This window comes from Nesoenas mayeri, assembly GCF_963082525.1.
Source record: "Nesoenas mayeri genome assembly, chromosome: 11".
NCBI classification, from domain to species: domain Eukaryota; kingdom Metazoa; phylum Chordata; class Aves; order Columbiformes; family Columbidae; genus Nesoenas; species Nesoenas mayeri.
This window is the reverse complement of record NC_137563.1, coordinates 19,737,402-19,756,228: the sequence shown is the minus strand read 5'-3', so window position 1 is coordinate 19,756,228 and position 18,827 is coordinate 19,737,402. Positions and strand designations below refer to the sequence as shown.

The 18,827-nt window shown below is 41.9% G+C and overlaps 2 protein-coding genes across 3 annotated transcripts in view; one reads left to right on the top strand and one right to left on the bottom strand.

Annotated features, from left to right (window-relative positions):
* The first annotated feature begins 1,328 nt into the window (after nucleotides 1-1,328).
* Nucleotides 1,329-13,472, top strand: REC114 (REC114 meiotic recombination protein). Its single transcript, XM_080351600.1, has 6 exons — nucleotides 1,329-1,599; nucleotides 2,143-2,232; nucleotides 7,874-7,957; nucleotides 10,154-10,366; nucleotides 11,640-11,708; nucleotides 13,294-13,472. Exons 1-6 carry the CDS (start codon nucleotides 1,465-1,467, stop codon nucleotides 13,453-13,455), a joined length of 753 nt encoding a protein of 250 aa, XP_080207726.1. The 5' UTR covers nucleotides 1,329-1,464; the 3' UTR covers nucleotides 13,456-13,472.
* Nucleotides 13,473-13,551: 79 nt separating this feature from the next.
* Nucleotides 13,552-18,827, bottom strand: part of NPTN (neuroplastin) — a 53,345-nt gene continuing 48,069 nt past the window's right edge. Inside the window, exons 7-9 of one of the 2 annotated variants that reach the window (XM_080351185.1) lie at nucleotides 16,554-16,575; nucleotides 15,004-15,077; nucleotides 13,552-14,655 (exon numbers count right to left, since the gene is read on the bottom strand). In XM_080351185.1, the coding sequence (XP_080207311.1) occupies nucleotides 15,017-15,077; nucleotides 16,554-16,575 (83 nt within the window). In that variant the 3' untranslated portion in view covers nucleotides 13,552-14,655; nucleotides 15,004-15,016. The remainder of the gene's footprint in view (nucleotides 14,656-15,003; nucleotides 15,078-16,553; nucleotides 16,576-18,827) is intronic. The other variant, XM_080351186.1, reaches the window with a different exon arrangement.

Sequence of the window (18,827 nt, the reverse complement as noted above, 5' to 3'; positions counted from 1 at the left end):
CACTGTATTCCCTGTTTCATTACTGACTTTTCTGAATGACCTTGTCAAGTTATTTAATGCCTTTCTGCCTGTGCTTCCCTATCTGTATTCAGATAAACACCTTCCTTTAGAAAACACTGTAAAATTGTTTATTATGGAAACAGTTCCTCAGAGCTGGTGCTCAGGGTGATGAAAACCACAACGGTCGCATGACATAAATGTCAATCTAATATTTTCCTAATAGATTGAACCATTGCAGTTTAAGTAACAGCTTAACCTTGTCCTAGAAGGTTTTATTTCAAATGAGACAGTAGCCACTTGTTCCATTTTAACCTTATTCATATCAGCTAAGCCAGCAACATAAGCACAAGCCATACAGGTTAACAAAAAGGAAAAAAAAAAGCATTAACTTCTTTATTCTGCTTCATTTTAGAAGCGTGACTATTTAGCCAAGCTTAATGTTGATCAAGTATGTGCTGCTGGTGGTAGACAATGCTGAGAACTGGGATTAGAGCTGTCGTCCCTCAGCCTGTTCAGGTCAATGGACTCTCAGGAACATCTCCCTGAACAGTAACTGCCTCTTCCATGACCTTGACTGCCTAATGCACATATTTTTATCATTAATTGGCCAGGATATGTACTATAAATGGAATGCCTAAATGCAGTCTTATTTATATGAGTCATTTCACCCTCGCTCTTTTTCTGGAGAAAGTGTGGCGTTACATAATTCTAGGAGCAACCTACTGACAGAGAAAATATGAGAAGGGAGAGAGTGTGATTTTAATAATCCAGCCGTGCAAACCTGGACTAATAACATGCAACACCGCAGTGGAGGGGAAAAAAAAAAACATAAAGAGAGCTGCTCTTGGACATTTAACACAGATCCCACTCCAAGCATTGTTTAAAGTTTTGTATAGTGAGCCCAGCTCCAAGAAATGAAAAGGCAATTTAAGAGCTTAGGACAGCTTTTGCACATGGACTTGAACGTTTCACCTGAGAAAGGCCGCCCTGTGAGGGGCACAGCCCTGGCTGGCGATGCCGCCACCTCCATTGTCTGCGCCGCCTGGACCGAGTCCCTCAGACCCACAAAATGGCGGCCGCACGCGCCCCAGCGCCCTGCTCCTCCCTCCCGCGGCTCACGCCAGGCGGTGCCGCTACTTCGGTACCCCGGCGGGTGTTCGGAGGAGGGGGGGCGGCAGACACGCTCCCCTCGGAGAGGTGGAACCCTCGAAAGGAGACGAGATACGAGGGAACGTGAACAGACGGCACGAAGCGCCGCTGACGAAAGCGGAGCAGCGGCACCGAGAGAGAGACTTGCGCGAGCCCGAGCGCGCTATTTGATTGGCTCGCCTTTCCTTTGCCTCCCGCTGATTGGTGAACAATTCCACCCTCGCGCTCTCTCTGCTTTCCGATTGGCTTCCGCTTCCCGCTCAGCCCCTGCCCGGTGTCGCTGCCTGCGGTGCAGCGCGGTCCCCTCAGGCCGGGATGGCGGCGGCGGGCGGGGGCGGCGGATCCTCTTCCCTCCTCGGCAGCGCCACAACGTGGCCCTTGAAGCGGTACGGCCGCTTCCTGCCCCCGGCAGAATCCGACGATGAGGGGCAAAACACCTCCTCTTGGAAGGTGCGGGGGGGTGCCGCTTGGTGTGGCTGTGACTGGCTCCAGTGGGTATCCAGCAGTAACAACTGAGGCCTTTGCAGGGGTCTTGTCGCACTAATGCAGCAAACAGGAGAGATTTAGTTTCATCATTAATGTAAACACATCCATGATATAATAGTGGCTTTTTTTTTTTTTTCTTTCAGCAGTGACTTGTATCAAAAACTATAGATCTTAGAATCATTTTGATTGGAAAAGACCCCTAGGATCATCCAACCCAACCCTTAGCACTGACACTAAACTACATCCCTAAGAAATAAAGTTGGAAGAGTCTAGATGTTTGCTTAAAGTCGTTCAAACTTGGATATACAGTTTTAACTAGTAAAAAAATTCTTAAATGTGCTTCCTGTCTGGGAGAGGGCAAGTTGCGTTGCTGGGAGGTAAATGATGCACCTGAATTCTAGTGCTGACCTTTGAATTACTTCAAGTTACCTTATTTTGCATTAGAAATGGAATATGTAGATTTTGTGCATACAGGGCTAGGTTTTTATTTTGTGTATCTTTTTAAAGGTTTTTGAATCAAATGAAGAATCAGGCCATCTGATCCTTACCATTGTGGTATCTGGCCATTTCTTTATTTCCCAAGGGCGAGCAGTGCTGGTGAGTTTCTCATGTATAAAGAATATTGCTCCATTCATGTTAGCATCGGCATTAACTTAGTTTCCCTTCTCAGCTTCATGTTCTCTCCCACTAAAAGGAAAATGCCCATTTTATTTTCCTCATGGTAATTCTCATGTGCTGGTTTCTCTCTGTGTTTATCAAAATAATATTAATTGTGTTATTTCATACTGAGGAACACTGTTTCTTCTGTGCCCCTAAAAATCTAGATTAAGATGTAATACTAAGCGCTGTTGGTGTTACTGTTTTTTTCACTATTCTTCTGCCTAGAAAACAGAAAAAACACGCTGTTAAGAAGTAGTTAAAAATATAACTATTAGTCCCTATAAGATGTGCTGTATGGTTTTTTTGCCAATGAACTGTGAGTAGTTTGGTTTTGATAATTTGGTTTATCAAAGTTTATGGTTTGGGTTTTTTTTCTATGTTGGGTAATATAATCTGACATACATGTTATATTCATGGAGACAAAATCACAGCTTCATTTTCCTGTAGCCTGTACTTAAGCAGGAGCAGCGACTAAACTGTAAAGATTTCACAGTGACACTGAAGAGGTTAAACAAAACACCCCATCTAGGAGGACAGAGAAGGCCTGTGCTGGAAAGTGGAAGCAAGTGTGTTCCATGCTTATCACCAACACTCAGTGATGACAACAAGTAGGAATTGGCTGATAAATATATCTGAAAGCTCTTACGATCCACTGGAAGATGCTGCAGCATTAGGATAGCAAAAACTTTTATATAGAATATATTAAAGAGCATTTTCTACCTTTAAATATGTATAAGCTTATAAATCAGTTTTTGCTGTGCCTCTTCAAATGTCTTAAACTTACAGAAATATTTTGTAAGTATAGGGCAAGAACCAAGGATACCGTTTAAATTTTTTGTCCAGTGAATGTGTTAGGAGTGTGGAATAGATGAGCTAACGGTGAGCTGTCTGTCTGAATATCCCTCATACATCCCTGACACAGTATTTGGCTCACGTATGTCGTGAGGACAAGCAGAATGTTCTTGGACAAGGTAAAAAAAGAACGTGGAAAAGTGTTTCAGCAGTTGTGCTGAATAAGAAAAAAGAACGGAGTAATTGAAAGTCCAGATAGGTGAAGAAACACAACTGAATTGAGACTCACCGCCATCTCTTGCCAAATTCTGCTTGGATTGCACCTCTCCTGGGGCTGGTCCTGTTTCCAGTATCCCAATGAGATGGCTGCAAATGTTTAGTAACTAGTAGACTCATATTACTTTATAGAATCTCCCTGAAATAACCAAATAAAGGCTAACAGAAAGTAAGTTTGAATAACTAACTAAAGAGCAAAAAAGGCACAGGCAACAGCTGTAGCCCTTCAAAGGCTGCATCTGGCAAAGACTGAATCTGGCAAGTGCCAGCGGGCAGATAAAAGCGCTGTCCTGAGGGATGAGCACGGGGAGTATGAGAAAAGCTTCATAAAGACTTGGCTGAGAAAAGCACTTTCTTGCAGCTCCCGGGTTCGGTGGCCAGTGAAGCTTTCAGGCGGCTGCCTGGCTTGAAATGCCAGCTGAGGAATTTCGGAGCTCTATCAGCTTTTAAGAGATACTGAGATATTGCAGTAACAATCACAGCTGAGAATAGTGCAGAATAGAGGAGGAACAGACATGCTTGGTAAAATCTGAGAGTTTAAAAGAAAAAAAAGTTTGCTCTTTAAATTATTCTGGCAATGCTTCTCTACCAACCCCAACAACATTTTATTAAGTTTTAGAGAAAAATTATATGAAACCAGTGTCGTATGTGTTTTAAAACCTGATTGATGATTCTTTTGAGTGCACTTGAGTTGATGTAATTGGGCTCATTCTGCAGGTGTATTCTGTGCATACAGAACTAACCCAGTGCGAAACACTTTTGTAAAATTGTTCTTCCTGGGACAATCCCAACCTACAGGTATCTTTTCAGTCTTTGAAGAACAAAGGCTGTGGAATGTCTCTAGTGAAGCAGCCAGGATCATCAAACAGAGAGGTGATGCGGAGGGATTGTGCTGGAAAAAGGCTGCACGGGCAGTGATGCTGATAACAGCATTGCTATAAAAATAAGTATGACCATTACTGGTTCTCTGAATGCTTTTCTTCATTGTCCAAGGACAGTTTACACCCCTGTCTTTGGCCAAGTGTCTTCTAAAGCCTGTTGACAACAGGATGTGGAGAACAGGAGCAGCTTAAAATGCAGTAGACTCAAAGCCAGCCAGAACTGCACAGGCCCCTGCTGAAATTTTGCAAACTCCTTCATGAGTTGCACTATAACAAAAAAACTGCAATACTGTGCAGTCTGTGTTATTGCTGTAGAAATTATCAGACACTAGAAATGGTTAATCTCACGGGTTCTATCTCCCTCTAGTCTCCGACTCTCAGGAGCTGTCAGAAACCTGTCACAATATCTAAACAGGGTTTGCACGACTAAGTACATATAGTTCTGAATCTGTCACAGACCAAATCATCTCACTGGAGTCCATCACAACGGACATTCTGTCACAGAGGATAATGTACAAGTTTCTGCTGCAGAGGGAATGTATGAAGTTGAATGGAATGCTGCAATTGCTGGAATGATTCAGCTCATGTTTTTACTGCCCACACTCCTTTCTACTTGTTGGTCTGGGCTACTGAATATTTCCTTTTATTGCCAAGGAATTCTCAACACGTCCATGCTGCCTTACTCGCATTGAAATTCCCTCTCATCTGCTTAACAGAACTGTTTCTTACTATGTAGTAAGTGCGTCTTTTAAGTTGTTGATGTCTAGGCTTTTGATCTATCTTCTAATCCCTGCTTTTCAGACATGTTGATGTACTACAGGCTCCCAGTTTTGAGGGGACTGGGTAACGATTATCACAGCTTTGTACGTTGTACCGCCGCATAGGAACACAGCGGGGCACGAGATCTGTGTCACAGGGGCACCTTTTCCTTCTCACCTCGAATAACTATGCTGCATTTTTGTACAATTTCTGCGGATGAATAATAAAGGGATTTCTTCCCCTCTGACAGTAACCCAAGAACAAACTGCTAGCTAAATTCAAGAATCCATTCAGTGGTGAAGGTTCTTAACTTTGTCTTTCTGACTGCAGCAGTAATGATAGAGCAGGAACCCTCGTCCCACCCCAAGAATTTTAACATGATCATCCTAGGTAATATTTTTTCTAAAAATAGTTTTAATCCAGCATCTGTAACAAAGAAAACTTATTAACTGGATGCTTTTAAAATAGATAATACTGTAGTTGATATATTCTGATCTCTTCCAGTTTAAAATTGGCAAGGAATGTAGTAAAATTAGTGCATTAATAGATGCAAACTGTCTTGGTTTGTACCTTCTATTTTCTTTAGGAAGATAAAAGTCAGGGTGCGTCTGTTCTTCGGTGGTGCATACATTTTACAAAAGCCAAAATGAACGTTTGAGCTGCCAGCAAGCTCTGAATTATGCTGATAGTACTGCAAGTGGCTGCTTTTTAAAAAGTCCAGCAAAAAATCGAAGTCACAGAATAAAAAGTGTGAACTCCCAGGGTTCGGCTGGTTTGTATTTCACACAGAACTCTCCTTTGTTGATTCTTCTGCGGTGGACAGTGATGTAAACTGAGCTAAACGGGGCAGGTTGGTAAAATACCTTGTGCAGCATACACTGCTGTGTGGGGAGGTGCTGTAGGTTTGAAATAATTGATGACGGTATCTAAGAAAGCTCCAGAACTGCTCATTAAAGCACTTCGATGCTTTTTTAACAATTAATTGTGGACATGCTCAGTGTTTCTATCAGAAAACAAGTTAGGTATTTTTCATGGGTAAACTTTTGAGGAATGGGTGTGTGTTCGAGATGACTTTAAGCATTCTTTAAGAACACTGAGACATGTCTGTAAACTATCTTAACATCCGTTTTCCTTTAAAAATGCAGTCTGCTTGTGATCAGGCAAATAGAATGAAGAGGACGGTAATTCTGCAGAGCTGAGCTGCTCTAAGCCATTTCTTCTCCTTTTGCAGGTATAATACTTGTGCTGTGTATTGCTGGAGTACTGCACTGAGATTTCTATTTGATTTAGCTACTCTTAATTATTTCTGCTTGGCAATACGCAATCACCCAAAGGTGCAAGACAAAACGAAACACTTTCTGCTTTGTTATTCAGTTAATTAAACCTGAACTAAATTACATTTCAGTTAATTACGTTTTTGAAGTTGAATTAATATGAGTACATAACTAAAAATTCCAAATGCTGGTTTTTTTCCCAGCATTCTTTACTGTAGAAACAGGACGTATAAATGGATGACAGCTTGGGGAACATCAATAAAATAGTTGGTAGGAATGTTAAACACTGGCTGATTTTTATGATTTGCAAACAGCTATTATTTTAAGGAGAAAAATGTTTGTTCTACCTACATTTACAGTATAGGGAAAACCCCTATAAAATAAGACTGACTATGGGAACAGCTGTATTTAAATAAACATATTTGCTGTGTCTCAAAAACAGCAACTATTTGAAATGAACAGAAGCAGCACAAGTAACCACAAGCTAATGTGGCCGTTGTGTTTTGAGAAAGGATGGATATTCCCCTCAATAGAAGTTAAAACATGTTCCAAGATTTATGGCTTTAAATGGGGGAATTAAGTCCTTGTGCTGATGTGGAATTTAAGTTAAGTGTTTATTTCACAAAAAAATAAACGCACTTGGTCTTGTATTTTGTACTGCCATGTACTGAGCCCTCTTTGCAATGCGTGTGCACATTTAATGCCAATTCTTTGCCATCACAGGTGCTGCTATTTCCACGATGTTGGCATGACCGAAATTTGTGACATTTGACATAACTTCTTGCTGTGCACAATCACTACCTTAACTTGCCCATGCTTTTCTATTTTCAGCTTTAACCAGTATTTTGGAGCCAAACTCTGCCCAGCCCTGGACAGCTGTAGCCAAATTTCAAAGTAATATATTGTAATGTGCAGTTTAACATGAATATTCTGGCAATGTTGTAATAGTGCTGTGTTCTGTTCTTACCCCACTAACCTCATACTGGTGTTTTGCTCCATATATTCTCTGCTGTCCTCTCCTCCCTGAAGAGACTGACAGGTAACACAACTGCAGTATAAAAACCTCTTTATCAAGATGCTTCCTTTACCTGAATTCCAGATGGAGAAAACGGGCCTGAGCTGAACGAAATGTCCCCTCGTTGAGGTTTTCCTGCTCTCTGCTGCCCTCTTGGGCAACTCCATGGGATGCAGAAGAATGTAAAGCTCTGATGCAGCTGGTTTATTATGTATTTCATAACACACATAAATAGAAATGTAAAATATTATAGAGATTGGAGTGTACTTTGACTCAGTGTTGTTACTGGAGCTGCAGATTCAGATTTAATTCGTCGTGTGGTGTATTTTTGAGAGGCTTTGTGTTAATGTACTTAAAGGAACAAGACACGTAAAGATACCTCTCACAGGTCACTGCTGAAACTCAGCTGTACTACTTGAAATATTACTCAGTGAAGCACACAATTCCTAGCACAGTAGAAATCACATATAGGCAATTTTTTGACAGATACAAAAGACTAATTGCATTAGGGATTAAATTACATCATGTAACTTCAGTGTGAGCTGCTGAGTGTTGTGTGTTTGTGCTCTGCTTCATTTCAGGAAGGCTTTTCGTTAATTGATTCCCATAAGTGGTTAAAGGTAGTCAGAAGAGCAGACTGCCTGCTGCTCCGCGCACACTCAAAGGTGAGCTGCTGCTGATATTTCTAATAGCTGACACAGTTCTGTGTAAGATCTCTTAACAGTGGATAAACTGCGAGATACTGTGAATTGTCTGTATCAATTACAAGATTATTTTTTTTACTCTAAACTACAATGGATTGAATCATAATGTCTTTGGTAACTGCTAATACCATGTCTTTTAGGCTTTTTCTGAGTTATCTACTCAAGCAGTTAGACCAGTATTTATTTTAGAATCTATCCTTAAATATAAGGACTCATTTCAGAATAAGCCGAGTCTAATGCTGCCACTAGGAAATGCATAAGTGTCTTAAACTATTTTAAATTCACAGGCTATGCTTGCCTGAAACCAAAATACCTTGGCTTTCTGATTTTTGTCAATCCTTATGAAACGTGTATTATCATTGAACTACTGAGCCGTTCCAGTAATTAGTTCTGATCAATCAGTTTTCTTTACAGTTAACAGAACCCATTGCCCAGCAGAGTGTTGAGAGATTCTGCTGCGCCTCACAGGAAACATTAAATCAATATCACAATCACTTTTTGAGGCTTGAACAGAAGCTCTGAGGGACAGCTCAGAAAAAGAGAAATATTAACAGAGCCTTAAATGAGTTTAATGCATCTAGATGTTTACTGACCATAAAGTCACCTGCCTTGAACTGGATTTAGTGGCACTGCAGTGGTGCTATCATAGTTTCTTGACTTCATATCCTAAAATGTAGCTGAAGTGATCCCTTAAATGGCATCAGTGTATATAACTTCTATGCCAATCTTCAAAAATATTACACCATTTCTGACTTACCTTGTGCTCCTCCTCAGTCTTGTTTTACTGCTTCACTGGTTCCAGTTTCTTTCCTATGTTTGCATTTTTGCTGCCTGTTACCTGCTTTGCAGCTATTGAGTAATCCATGTCAAAGAAACATGGAGCTTAATGACTGGGATCGCGTACTTCAGAAGAAACTGCCTGGACATTAACTGATTGGTTTTCTTAAGTCATTAATATTGTGTTTATAGCGAGACTTACTCATTTCTTAAAAAGTATTATTTTAATAGGGCATTGTGGACTCTTAGCTAGCAGAATAGGTTTCTAAACTACATTTTTGAGAAGCTCAGGATGGATGTAGGGAATGTAGGGCTAACTGAAACAAGTGTGCTTTGAAAGCCTCCAAAAGGCATCCAAATTAAGACACATATTACTTTTTTTGTCATTTTAATGAGATCTTACCTGTCCGGCAATTCCACCAAACAGTTCATGGCGATGCGACGCTGAGCCAGTTGAGTTGACATCTTAGTTAACTGGAGCGAATGTCAGTGGGCACTGGTAAAGTGAGTGCTACAGTTTGAATTCTTTTGACATTTTTTCCCTTTAAAAGGCACCGATACGAGCTTTTATGCTTACAATGCCAATAAGCTACATCAGTCCAAGGAAAACTTGCTTCTTTTCTAGTACTTTAGCTGTGTTTCAAATTCAGAATTTCAAGATCAAACTGAAAGTCCCATTAATTCGCTCCTTAAACAAGAGCATTCAACGTGTATCTGCCTCGCATCAGCTGAATGCACTTGGGACAGCTCACGACAGACTCCCGCACCTCTCTGTTTTTGCTGGACCTCCTATACCTTAAAAAAAAGATTCTATATGGTACAGCACAACTACCTATACAGAGGGGGCAGATCGATCCAGTTTTTCTTATTTTTAGTATTATTTCACTATTTAAAGTAACGCATTTGAGTTTCTCGTGTTCCTGATCCAACTGCTGACTTGCTATGTTTAGCCGCTTCTAGTTTAGATTCCAAAGTTACCGTCTCCTTACTGTACTGTCATTTTATTTTATATCACGAGTAACTGTTTGGAGTTGGCACGTCCTCATAGGATACTCCTTGCAGCAAGTGTAAGAACCCAGTTTCCCTGTTATACTTGTAAAAAACTGTGTTATCATGGCAAGGTTTGTTCACTTGGCTGACAAGCAGCCCTGTTCACTCACCATTTTCTTGAGGGTTTTTTTTTTTAAGTAATTTTCAAACTAGCTGCTGGGATAAACGAAGATACAGCAGCGAGAACTTGTTTCTTTGCATCTAAGTTGGTGCAGCGATCCGAAAATTAATCGCCTTCTTCCAAACCACAAGAAATAGGAGTTTTTAATTAAATCCAAATAGTTGGAGGGGATCCACGATTAATTTAATTTCTCCTTGGTTGTGGAGCAGAACGAATGCCGCCTGTTCCGCGTGCAGTTTGGTGGCGATTCCAAGGAGCAGATGCTGGAACGCTGCTGCAGCTGCGTTCAGAAACTCGCAGAGTACGTCCCGGTGCAGGTCACGGATGAGCAGAGCCAGCAGCTCTATCACACTCTCCACCCACTGGGGAACGGTGAAAATCAAGAGCAGGACACCGAACAAAACTCATCAGTTCTACTTATGGTAAGTAAGAGTATAGAGACACAAAAACAATCAACTATTAGCGCTAGATCTGTAAAGGACAACAGTTAAACTAGGAGACAGTCTATTAATAGTGGAAGTAGATTTGGGAAATGCAAAATTCAGTTTACATGCAGGGAAACTGAGTTAGTGACCAGGGAAGCAGCTGCTGACACTGGTCATCATCTTGCTCTTGTCTCAGTGTGCCTGAAATAAAGTTAACAATGCTCAAAAACATGGTTCCAGCTCCTCACGCTTATTGTAGTATACCTCAGAGCAATCAGATACCTTGTTTCAGTCTCCAACAACCAAAATTAATATATACATTTCACATGACTATAGGAAGAATATTAGCAAGTGTATTCAGGGTAGGAACAGAGTGTTTCCCCTTTCCAAGACAAAGATCCAAGGTAAATATGGAAAAGTGTTTCTGAGGGTGACTAATTCTTAAATATCTGCTCTCCTGGGTATCCAGAGGATCATTTTCACTCGCTCTAACAACACATCCCCCAGCCAGCTTAGCCAGGATATCCTCAGGTATGTGATAAAAGTATCAGGACCAAGACTGAGCCCTGAGAAAGGAACGGCAAAGCTTTCAGCTACATCATTTTCATGATGACAGGAAGGTCCTGCTCTACTGGACACTGGAATCGTATTTGGTAGAGAAAGTCTGAGGAAAAAAAATATATATACAGTACTAATCTCACACCATTTCCAGGAAGGAATACAAGAGACCTTCAACAGCTGATAGTCAAGATTTGTTGTTTGTTCTTTATGAGATAACCTATACTTTAGGCTTTGCTAATTTTCCAATAAGCTAAAGCAAAAAATGAGAGGTAAAGAAAGTATTTGATGGCAGAATGCTACTGAACAGCAACAGTCAGACTGTTGGTAGTAATGCTTTTGCTCCAGAAGCTAACACTGAAAATATTGCTCAGAAAATAGCAACTTCTCAATGATGTGGCCCCCAGGAAGGAAAAATCCTCCTGGGGAGCATTCATACTGGAAGTAACTTTAGACAACACTGTGTAAGTAGTTTAAAAGTTGTCTTAGTTTTGACATGACAGTTTAACTCCAGGCCCATTAGTTCATGTCTTTTGTTTTTAAAGATTTGAGCAGATGTGCATTCAGGTTCCAGGAAAAACACCCTTTTACTGCAGAAGGTAGCTGAGCACATGCTTTGCGTTATCTCTAAAAATGGAACCACTTCTCTTCTTGCACAAACCCACACTCCGCTTGCCAACCAGCCCTCATTTGCATTGGATATTTTTTTTAGCCAGATGAGCCTCTACCAGATTCCTGCACAAGTCTTGGAGAAAGAAGATCTGTAACACAGCTAGCACAGGTAAGAATAATCTCGTATTTAGATCCTGTAACTGAATCTCATGGGCACAGGAAGTTATTTGATATGCTGGAAACATCAGGTAAATATCTTCACTGAACATCAGGATGCCATCATCTACACCAACAAAACCCCAGGATCTCCTGTCATGATCTGGAGCTAGGAAATAAGCCACAAAACCAGGAATTTTGGGGTGTAATTATTAAGCCATTTGCATAAGAACAAAGCACCACACTGAAAGCAAACAAATACCCAGAGGGCACACCCAAATGAATGGGTTTGTACCCCCTCTGACTGCAGAGATGACTCTTCTTTTGTTGTAGTTCAAGTCTGAAAGGATCAACCATGCTTAACCCACAGCAAAAGATCCCATAATTGAACTGGCAGCTTCACCGAGGGAAAAGCTTTAAAAATAACTGAAAGTTACCGTTGCTTGTTTACTGTGAATCTGGGACTGTACAGAACCAGATGATTAAGGAGCAAACTCTTTCCAACCTCTTACTTTTCTGCTCGTACAAAGCAGTGAGAGCACATCACCAAACAAGCAAACACGGCACTTTGCTTTTAGCAGCTGTATTTTCATGACCAACCTCTGCTTTAAGAGGCAATCCTAGGAAATGTAAATTAAACCCAACGTAATAAACACCCTAGCTTCTAAAAACTATTCTGTGGTCCCTGTATAAGATGGGAACACGATACCTGCTTCAAACAAAGGGGTTCAGTGCTCCTTTTCCACCACTGCAGGAAGCAAGCAGAGACACCAATTTTAAGCATTTTCTTGCAGTTTTGTTTTTAAAAAAAGCTCCTCAACCATCTTTTACAGATATTTTTCTGCACCAGGAAAAGAGCAGTAGTGCAGTGTGAACCAACAACCATTAGCAAAAATATTAAGGCCCCTGCATGTCATACTTACCTTCAGCATTTCAGTGATTTACGTCTGCTCTTGTGTACAAAATTATCGATAACCATGCTGCAGCTTTAACGCCTTCAGCACAGACGGGTACAGAGAATTAAAGGTGAGGAGGTCTAGAGAACACTTGCAGCCCGAACGATGGAAAAATGTAAGTTGTAGTCAAGCTGCTTCAGCTGGTTGTCATAGGAACTGCAGCAGGAAAGCACTCGGGGGTCACCAAGTAACCTATGGGTGTGCTAGACACATTTCATCCTGTTCCAGCATGGAGGTTCACAGGGAACCATGCTACCCATTTCTGATTTAAAATTGATCAGGATGCCATCCTCTGCACCAACAAAACCCCGGGATCTCCTGTGATGATCTGGAGCTAGGAAATAAGCCACAAAACCAGGAATTTTGGGGTGTAATTATTAACCCATTTGCATAAGAACAAAGCACCACACTGAAAGCAAACAAATATTCAGAGGGCACACCCAAATCAATGGGTTTGTTCCCCTTTACTTGCGTAAAAGCAAGACTGGAGCTGGGTATTGCAGCAAAAACACCGTACTGCAACCCTACCCAATGGAAAGCGTTCAAAACAAGGCAGATCTTTATTAAATACTGATGGCTTTAATGGAGCTGTGTTGTTACCAGAGCTGTGCAATGGTACCTTGTGTTTGCTAAACTTGGCAGTGTGTGCTGAAGCGGCCGGCCGAGCTGTCGCTCGCGTCGCAGCGCGCGGTGTGGCGCGCAGAGGAGCTGGGGCCCTTCATCCGCCTGTGTCTCATGGATCAGAATTTCCCCGCTTTTGTGGAGGATGTGGAGAAGGAATTGAGAAAACTCGCGGAAGGCTGAGAAATTCCAGCTTATGACACGCTGCAGGATACCCAACACTCGGGATGCACACGAGTAAGTGTCATTAAATATCTGAAAAAGCCTCATGCCTTTTTTTTTTTTGGTCAGTGTTTTATTTTTAAAAACAGGTGAATCCACTTTTTATACATCATTGCACTTCAACAAATACACAGAACACAAGTTCATGCATCTACAGTTACGCACATCATGAGAACCCTGTTAGGTCTATTTCTACAGTCTTTAAATCATGAGAAATTACAGTGTCAAACTAAAGAGTATAACTAGTTGCATAGAATATCACCATGCTGTAACATTTCATCATTTAAACAAAACAAAAAAAGAAGAAAATTATAAAAGTTTGCCTGAATTGAATGTACAAGAATATGTTGAACACATCAGTGCAAAAGGATTTGAGAATTTACATGAGTTAACAAAAAAAAAATCACTTAAAAAGCAATCATATATATATATTTATAAACTGAAGGTTTGTTTTCGTTTTCAACTGCATTCCACCACCACATCGAACCATTCCAGCTTTTGAAGCCTGATTATAGGACACCCAAGTCTCTCTATACAGGTTAAGCCCTTAAGATAATTTCAATTTATATTACGTCTCTAAGTACCAGAACACTATAATTCTCTCATCTTTCAGACATACAGTAAGGAATGAATATCAGCAGCTTAAAAATGAAACACAATTACTGTATTTTGGTTTTCCCCCTCCCCCAAAATATAAATATATACTGTATATATTTTTAAGTTTCGCTGTACTTTACAAAAAGTCTCACTAGATGGCAGCGGTGCGATTTAGAGCTTTGCCAATTTGAACAGCTACAGGAAGTAAAAAATGGCGCATGCGTGAACCGGCTTTACTGCTCCTAATGTTTAAATAGATCCAGGAAAAAAATAAAAATTAAAATTAAAATTAAAAAGAAAAAGCAACATTCACAGCACATCAAGCCCAAAATAGTTTACACCTTCTACACTGAAGCATTATTAAAATTTATCTGGCTAGGTCATCCTTACAGGAGAGGCTAAATAAGGCATGCGTTAGACAGTCATATTGTTGCTCACTTGAAAAGGAAAAATCAAATAATAAAATAATAATAAATCAGACAGAACTGGAGTTCTAGAACCAAGAGTTCCAACCCTTAAATTTAGCAGGTCATATTGCCATCAGTCTCTCAGAAACTTAAAGCTCTACAAAAGAAACGAGAAAAGGTGCCAGTCAATGCCCGGCGGCGCTCCCAGCGTCACCTCCCGTCCCAGCGTGCAAAGCCAAGCGCTCCGCGGTCACACCAACAGAAAGGGGGGGTCATTATTATTATTAGCGATAGCGATGATTGGTGTCATTAAACTACCTGCATCACTTATGAACAATCTCTTTAGACCCCCCCCAGTGCTGCTGACAACATGGCAGGAAGGCCAGCGCCGTTCCTAGTGACTTTGGGATGGTTTAATACAACAACAGATCTTTACGCACCCCAAGCGCTACAGCAAAAGGGCTTTAGCCTGAGCGGAGCCGAGATGCGGGCGAGTCATACTTACATGAGAAGCGTTTTTAATTTGTGTTTCGCTGGCGTAAGTTTTTATCTTTATGATTGTTTGTAGAATTGGTTTTCCTGGAGAAAGAAAGAATTAAAAAAAAAAAAAAAAGATCACACCAAAATAAGTCGCAAGCAGAGGAAAAAACGTTTAAGTTTAATAATAATAAATAAGAAGTTAAATGGCATTTAATTTTTCCCTCCTCCTCAGTGGCCAAGGACAACGTGACTTCTGGACTTTGTATCTTGCCGCCTTCTCGCCCAGTGCAACTCCTGCCCCATCTCTGGCATTTTCCTTCCTAGTTTTACCACTTTATTGTTGGTGCTGTTTTTTTGGTTTGCTTTTTGCTTATAATATTTATAACAAGTACATCAAATTGGCTACACCAGCCTGTCAGGGAGACCACAAATACTTGTTTCTAACTCCTTCAGCACTATTTTCCTTGCAAAGACCTTGCCCACAGCACTTTTCCTTCTGTCAACAACAAACCAAAGGGTCCATTACCATCCATAACCTCACACAAAATATCACAGAATCCCAGAATGTGAGGGGTTGAAGGGCCCTGGAAAGCTCATCCAGTGCAATCCCCCCATGGAGCAGGAACACCCAGATGAGGTTACACAGGAAGGTGTCCAGGCGGGTTGGAATGTCTGCACAGAAGGAGACTCCACAACCCCCTGGGCAGCCTGGGCCAGGCTCTGCCACTCTCACCCCAAACAAGTTTCTTCTCAGATTTAAGTGGAACCTCCTGTGTTCCAGTTTGCACCCATTGCCCCTTGTCCTGTCACTGGTTGTCACTGAGAAGAGCCTGGCTCCATCCTTCTGACACTCACCCTTTATATATCTGTAAACATTAATGAGGTCACCCCTCAGTCTCTTCTTCTCCAAGCTCAGGAGCCCCCGCTCCCCCAGCCTTTCCTCACACGGGAGATGCTCCACTCCCTTCAGCATCCAGATGTGGTCTCCCCAGGGCAGAGCAGAGGGGCAGGAGAACCTCTCTGACCTACTGACCACCCCCTTCTAACCCACCCCAGGTACCATTGGCTTCCTGGCCACAAGGGCCCAGTGCTGGCTCATGGTCACCCTGCTGTCCCCAGGACCCCCAGGTCCTTTTCCCCTCCGCTGCTCTCTAATAGGTCATTCCCCAACTTGTACTGGAACCTGGGGTTGTTCCTGCCCAGATTCAAGACTCTACATTTGCCCTTGTTCTATTTCATTAAATTTCTCCCTGCCCAACTCTCCATCCTGTCCAGGTCTCTGATGGCAGCACAGCTTCCAGTGTCACCCACTGCTCCCAGCTTGGTGTCATCAGCAAACTTGCTGACAGTCACTCTATTCCCTGGTCCAAATCATTGATGAATATATGGAATAACACCGGCCCCAGCACTGCTCCTGAGGCACTGCACTGGATACAGGCCTCAACTGGACTCTGCCCCACTGACCACAACTCTCTGGCTTCTTCCCTTCAGCCAGTTCACAACCTATTTACTGTCGATTCCCAGAAACCCTCAGATTACGCTCATTAATATTTTTTTTCCTTAAAACGCACTTACATTGGCCCAGCTGGTTCATCATCTGCAGCAGAAATTCCGATGCGATCCGGGGGAAGACGGGAAAAGGAAAGAAAAACAGAAACAGAGTGAGTTTTGGCCCCGCGCGCCGGCCGAACCGCGAACAGCAAACCGATCTATCTACAGCAGGAAAGGCCATTCCACTGGGTAGTGCAAAGATTCATGGAGTTATTTTTCTGGATTCAGGTTTTAATGGCAGGTATGTTGCTTCAATGGTTTTTAGTTAACACTTGGAATGCTGGTCATGAAGAACTGCAACTGTAGCGGACAGACTGGTGCAATATGGTCAGACTCATCTTGTCCCCAAGTTCCAGTGGTTCAATCTCATAAAAAATAGATGAGAGGACAAACCAACGGTTCAGTTGTAAAATCCTGCTGGTTGTTTTCTTGCATTGATTTTTTTAACATATATACGTATATATTGTTTTAAGCGATTCAACCAGTAATTACTGGTATATACACACCAGGGTATATACACCATGTGCTCATCTTCCCCCAGGGATGATACAACCTCTACATATTCCATTTTTCTCAAGGTCTAATTACAACAGGCCAGGTTAGGAGGAGGTTGAAGGTGCAATTACTTTAAGATGCAATTAATTTAAGAATCCAAAGGCAGTCCTTGGATAGCAATGGGCATCGCAAAGGGCTCCAACACCTCCGGACACAACAGACTTCAGCTACAGAAGACTGACGGCATCGTTCTGCCTGTGTCTCGTGGCAAAAAAGATTGTCTTTTGGCAAGAGAATTTTCTTGGTAATTGGAAAAAGATCCGCCAATGAGTAACGTTTCGCACCAGCTTCTTTCATGACCAATTGAACTTTTTTAATGAGAGAATACCTTATTTTGCCCCCAGAGCTGTAGTTCAGAAGACAGAAGTGCAAAAAAATCAATCCAGAAAGTCAACGCTCCCATAGAAGGATTTTTTTAGGGGGACCAATTCAGGACCTGCTGGTTTTGGCACTCAACAGTTGCCATTCCCACCTCGTTCCGGAGGGATTTTTGTTGGTTTGTTTCACTGAAGTCTTTAAGAAACTCTCAGCAGGATTCCACAAGGGTGCTCAGTGCACATGAAGCAGTTATGGAAGTTACAGTCTTAAAACAGTGTAGGCATCCGCATGAGCACACGCCGGGAGTAATGTCGCTCACAGGGGACATTACTCCACCTGGACCTTCAAGGCAACGGAGAGGCAAAGCCACCGCTAGCACGGACAGTGACCAGAACAAAATAAAGGAAAATATTTCGAAAAGAAATAAAGAAAAATAAAGAACTAACCACAAACCAAGAGCTTTACGGCCAAAAAATAACACACTAGCGACACACCGGTGTCCACAGAAGTCCATTACCAGCAACAGTGACACTATCGGACAAGGGACAGAGAGAACTGGGACTAATCGGGACAGCCGGACATCAAAGTGCTGGTGTTTGTACAGCGGGATATACGGACACATCGGGCACTGAAACACAAAGCGCGGGAGATCTACGACTGTCCTCCGCAAACGGCTTTTTGGTTCGGCCAAAGATCTGAAAGCAGGTGGGGCTGTGCGAGCCCAGCGGGGCGGACGGACAGACGGACAGACAGCCCCCCGCTCCCCCGCTGCTTTCAGACTTAGCTCCGCTCTCTAACAAGCAGCATCGACACCTTTGAGAGTTTGTTTTGCTTGACTTCCGAAATAAGATTCAAGCTCTCGCTAGGAAATCTTTAGCTATTTCAGATAGGTAGTTTTGTGGTTGTTTTGTTTTAAAAAAAGCCTCACGTTTCTAAAGGCTGCCCTCGAGTGTTTGCCCAAAAATGCCTATTGGAATAGTTCAGATTACACGGTGGATTCACCACCTCTCGCCCCTTTCCCATCTAGAACCTGAAGAAAATAGACCCGAGGACAATTTTCCTGTGCGTTCCTCCCCTGCTCAGCCATTTAACTGCTGGAAAAGTGTCCCCAGTACAGTACAGACAAAGACCGAAACCTCAGCGAAATCGGGGGGGCAACAGAACAACAGAAAAATAAGTACAAAATTAGACTAAATAAAGATTAAAAACAGCAAACTGAAATCCAAATTAGTCGTGAACGTGAATGAAGAAGTTGTAAGAAAAAGTGTTAACATTATGACTTGTGCATTGTATAGACTAAAGCGGAGATTAAACAAACTCCAAAGCATGCAGATCTCTCACTTACCACCATTTTTTAAAGGTATGATGCAATTGAAGGGGGGGGAAATAAAAACAACAAAAGAAAAAAAGAAAAACAACAAAAAA

What these genes read in the sequence shown, in the direction of transcription:
- REC114 (XM_080351600.1), top strand. Translation starts at nt 1,465, where the DNA reads ATGGCGGCGGCGGGCGGGGGCGGCGGATCCTCTTCCCTCCTCGGCAGC. An exon ending in AAAACACCTCCTCTTGGAAG is followed by an intron (nt 1,600 to 2,142) that starts GTGCGGGGGGGT and finishes ATCTTTTTAAAG; the next exon opens with GTTTTTGAATCAAATGAAGA. An exon ending in CCCAAGGGCGAGCAGTGCTG is followed by an intron (nt 2,233 to 7,873) that starts GTGAGTTTCTCA and finishes GCTTCATTTCAG; the next exon opens with GAAGGCTTTTCGTTAATTGA.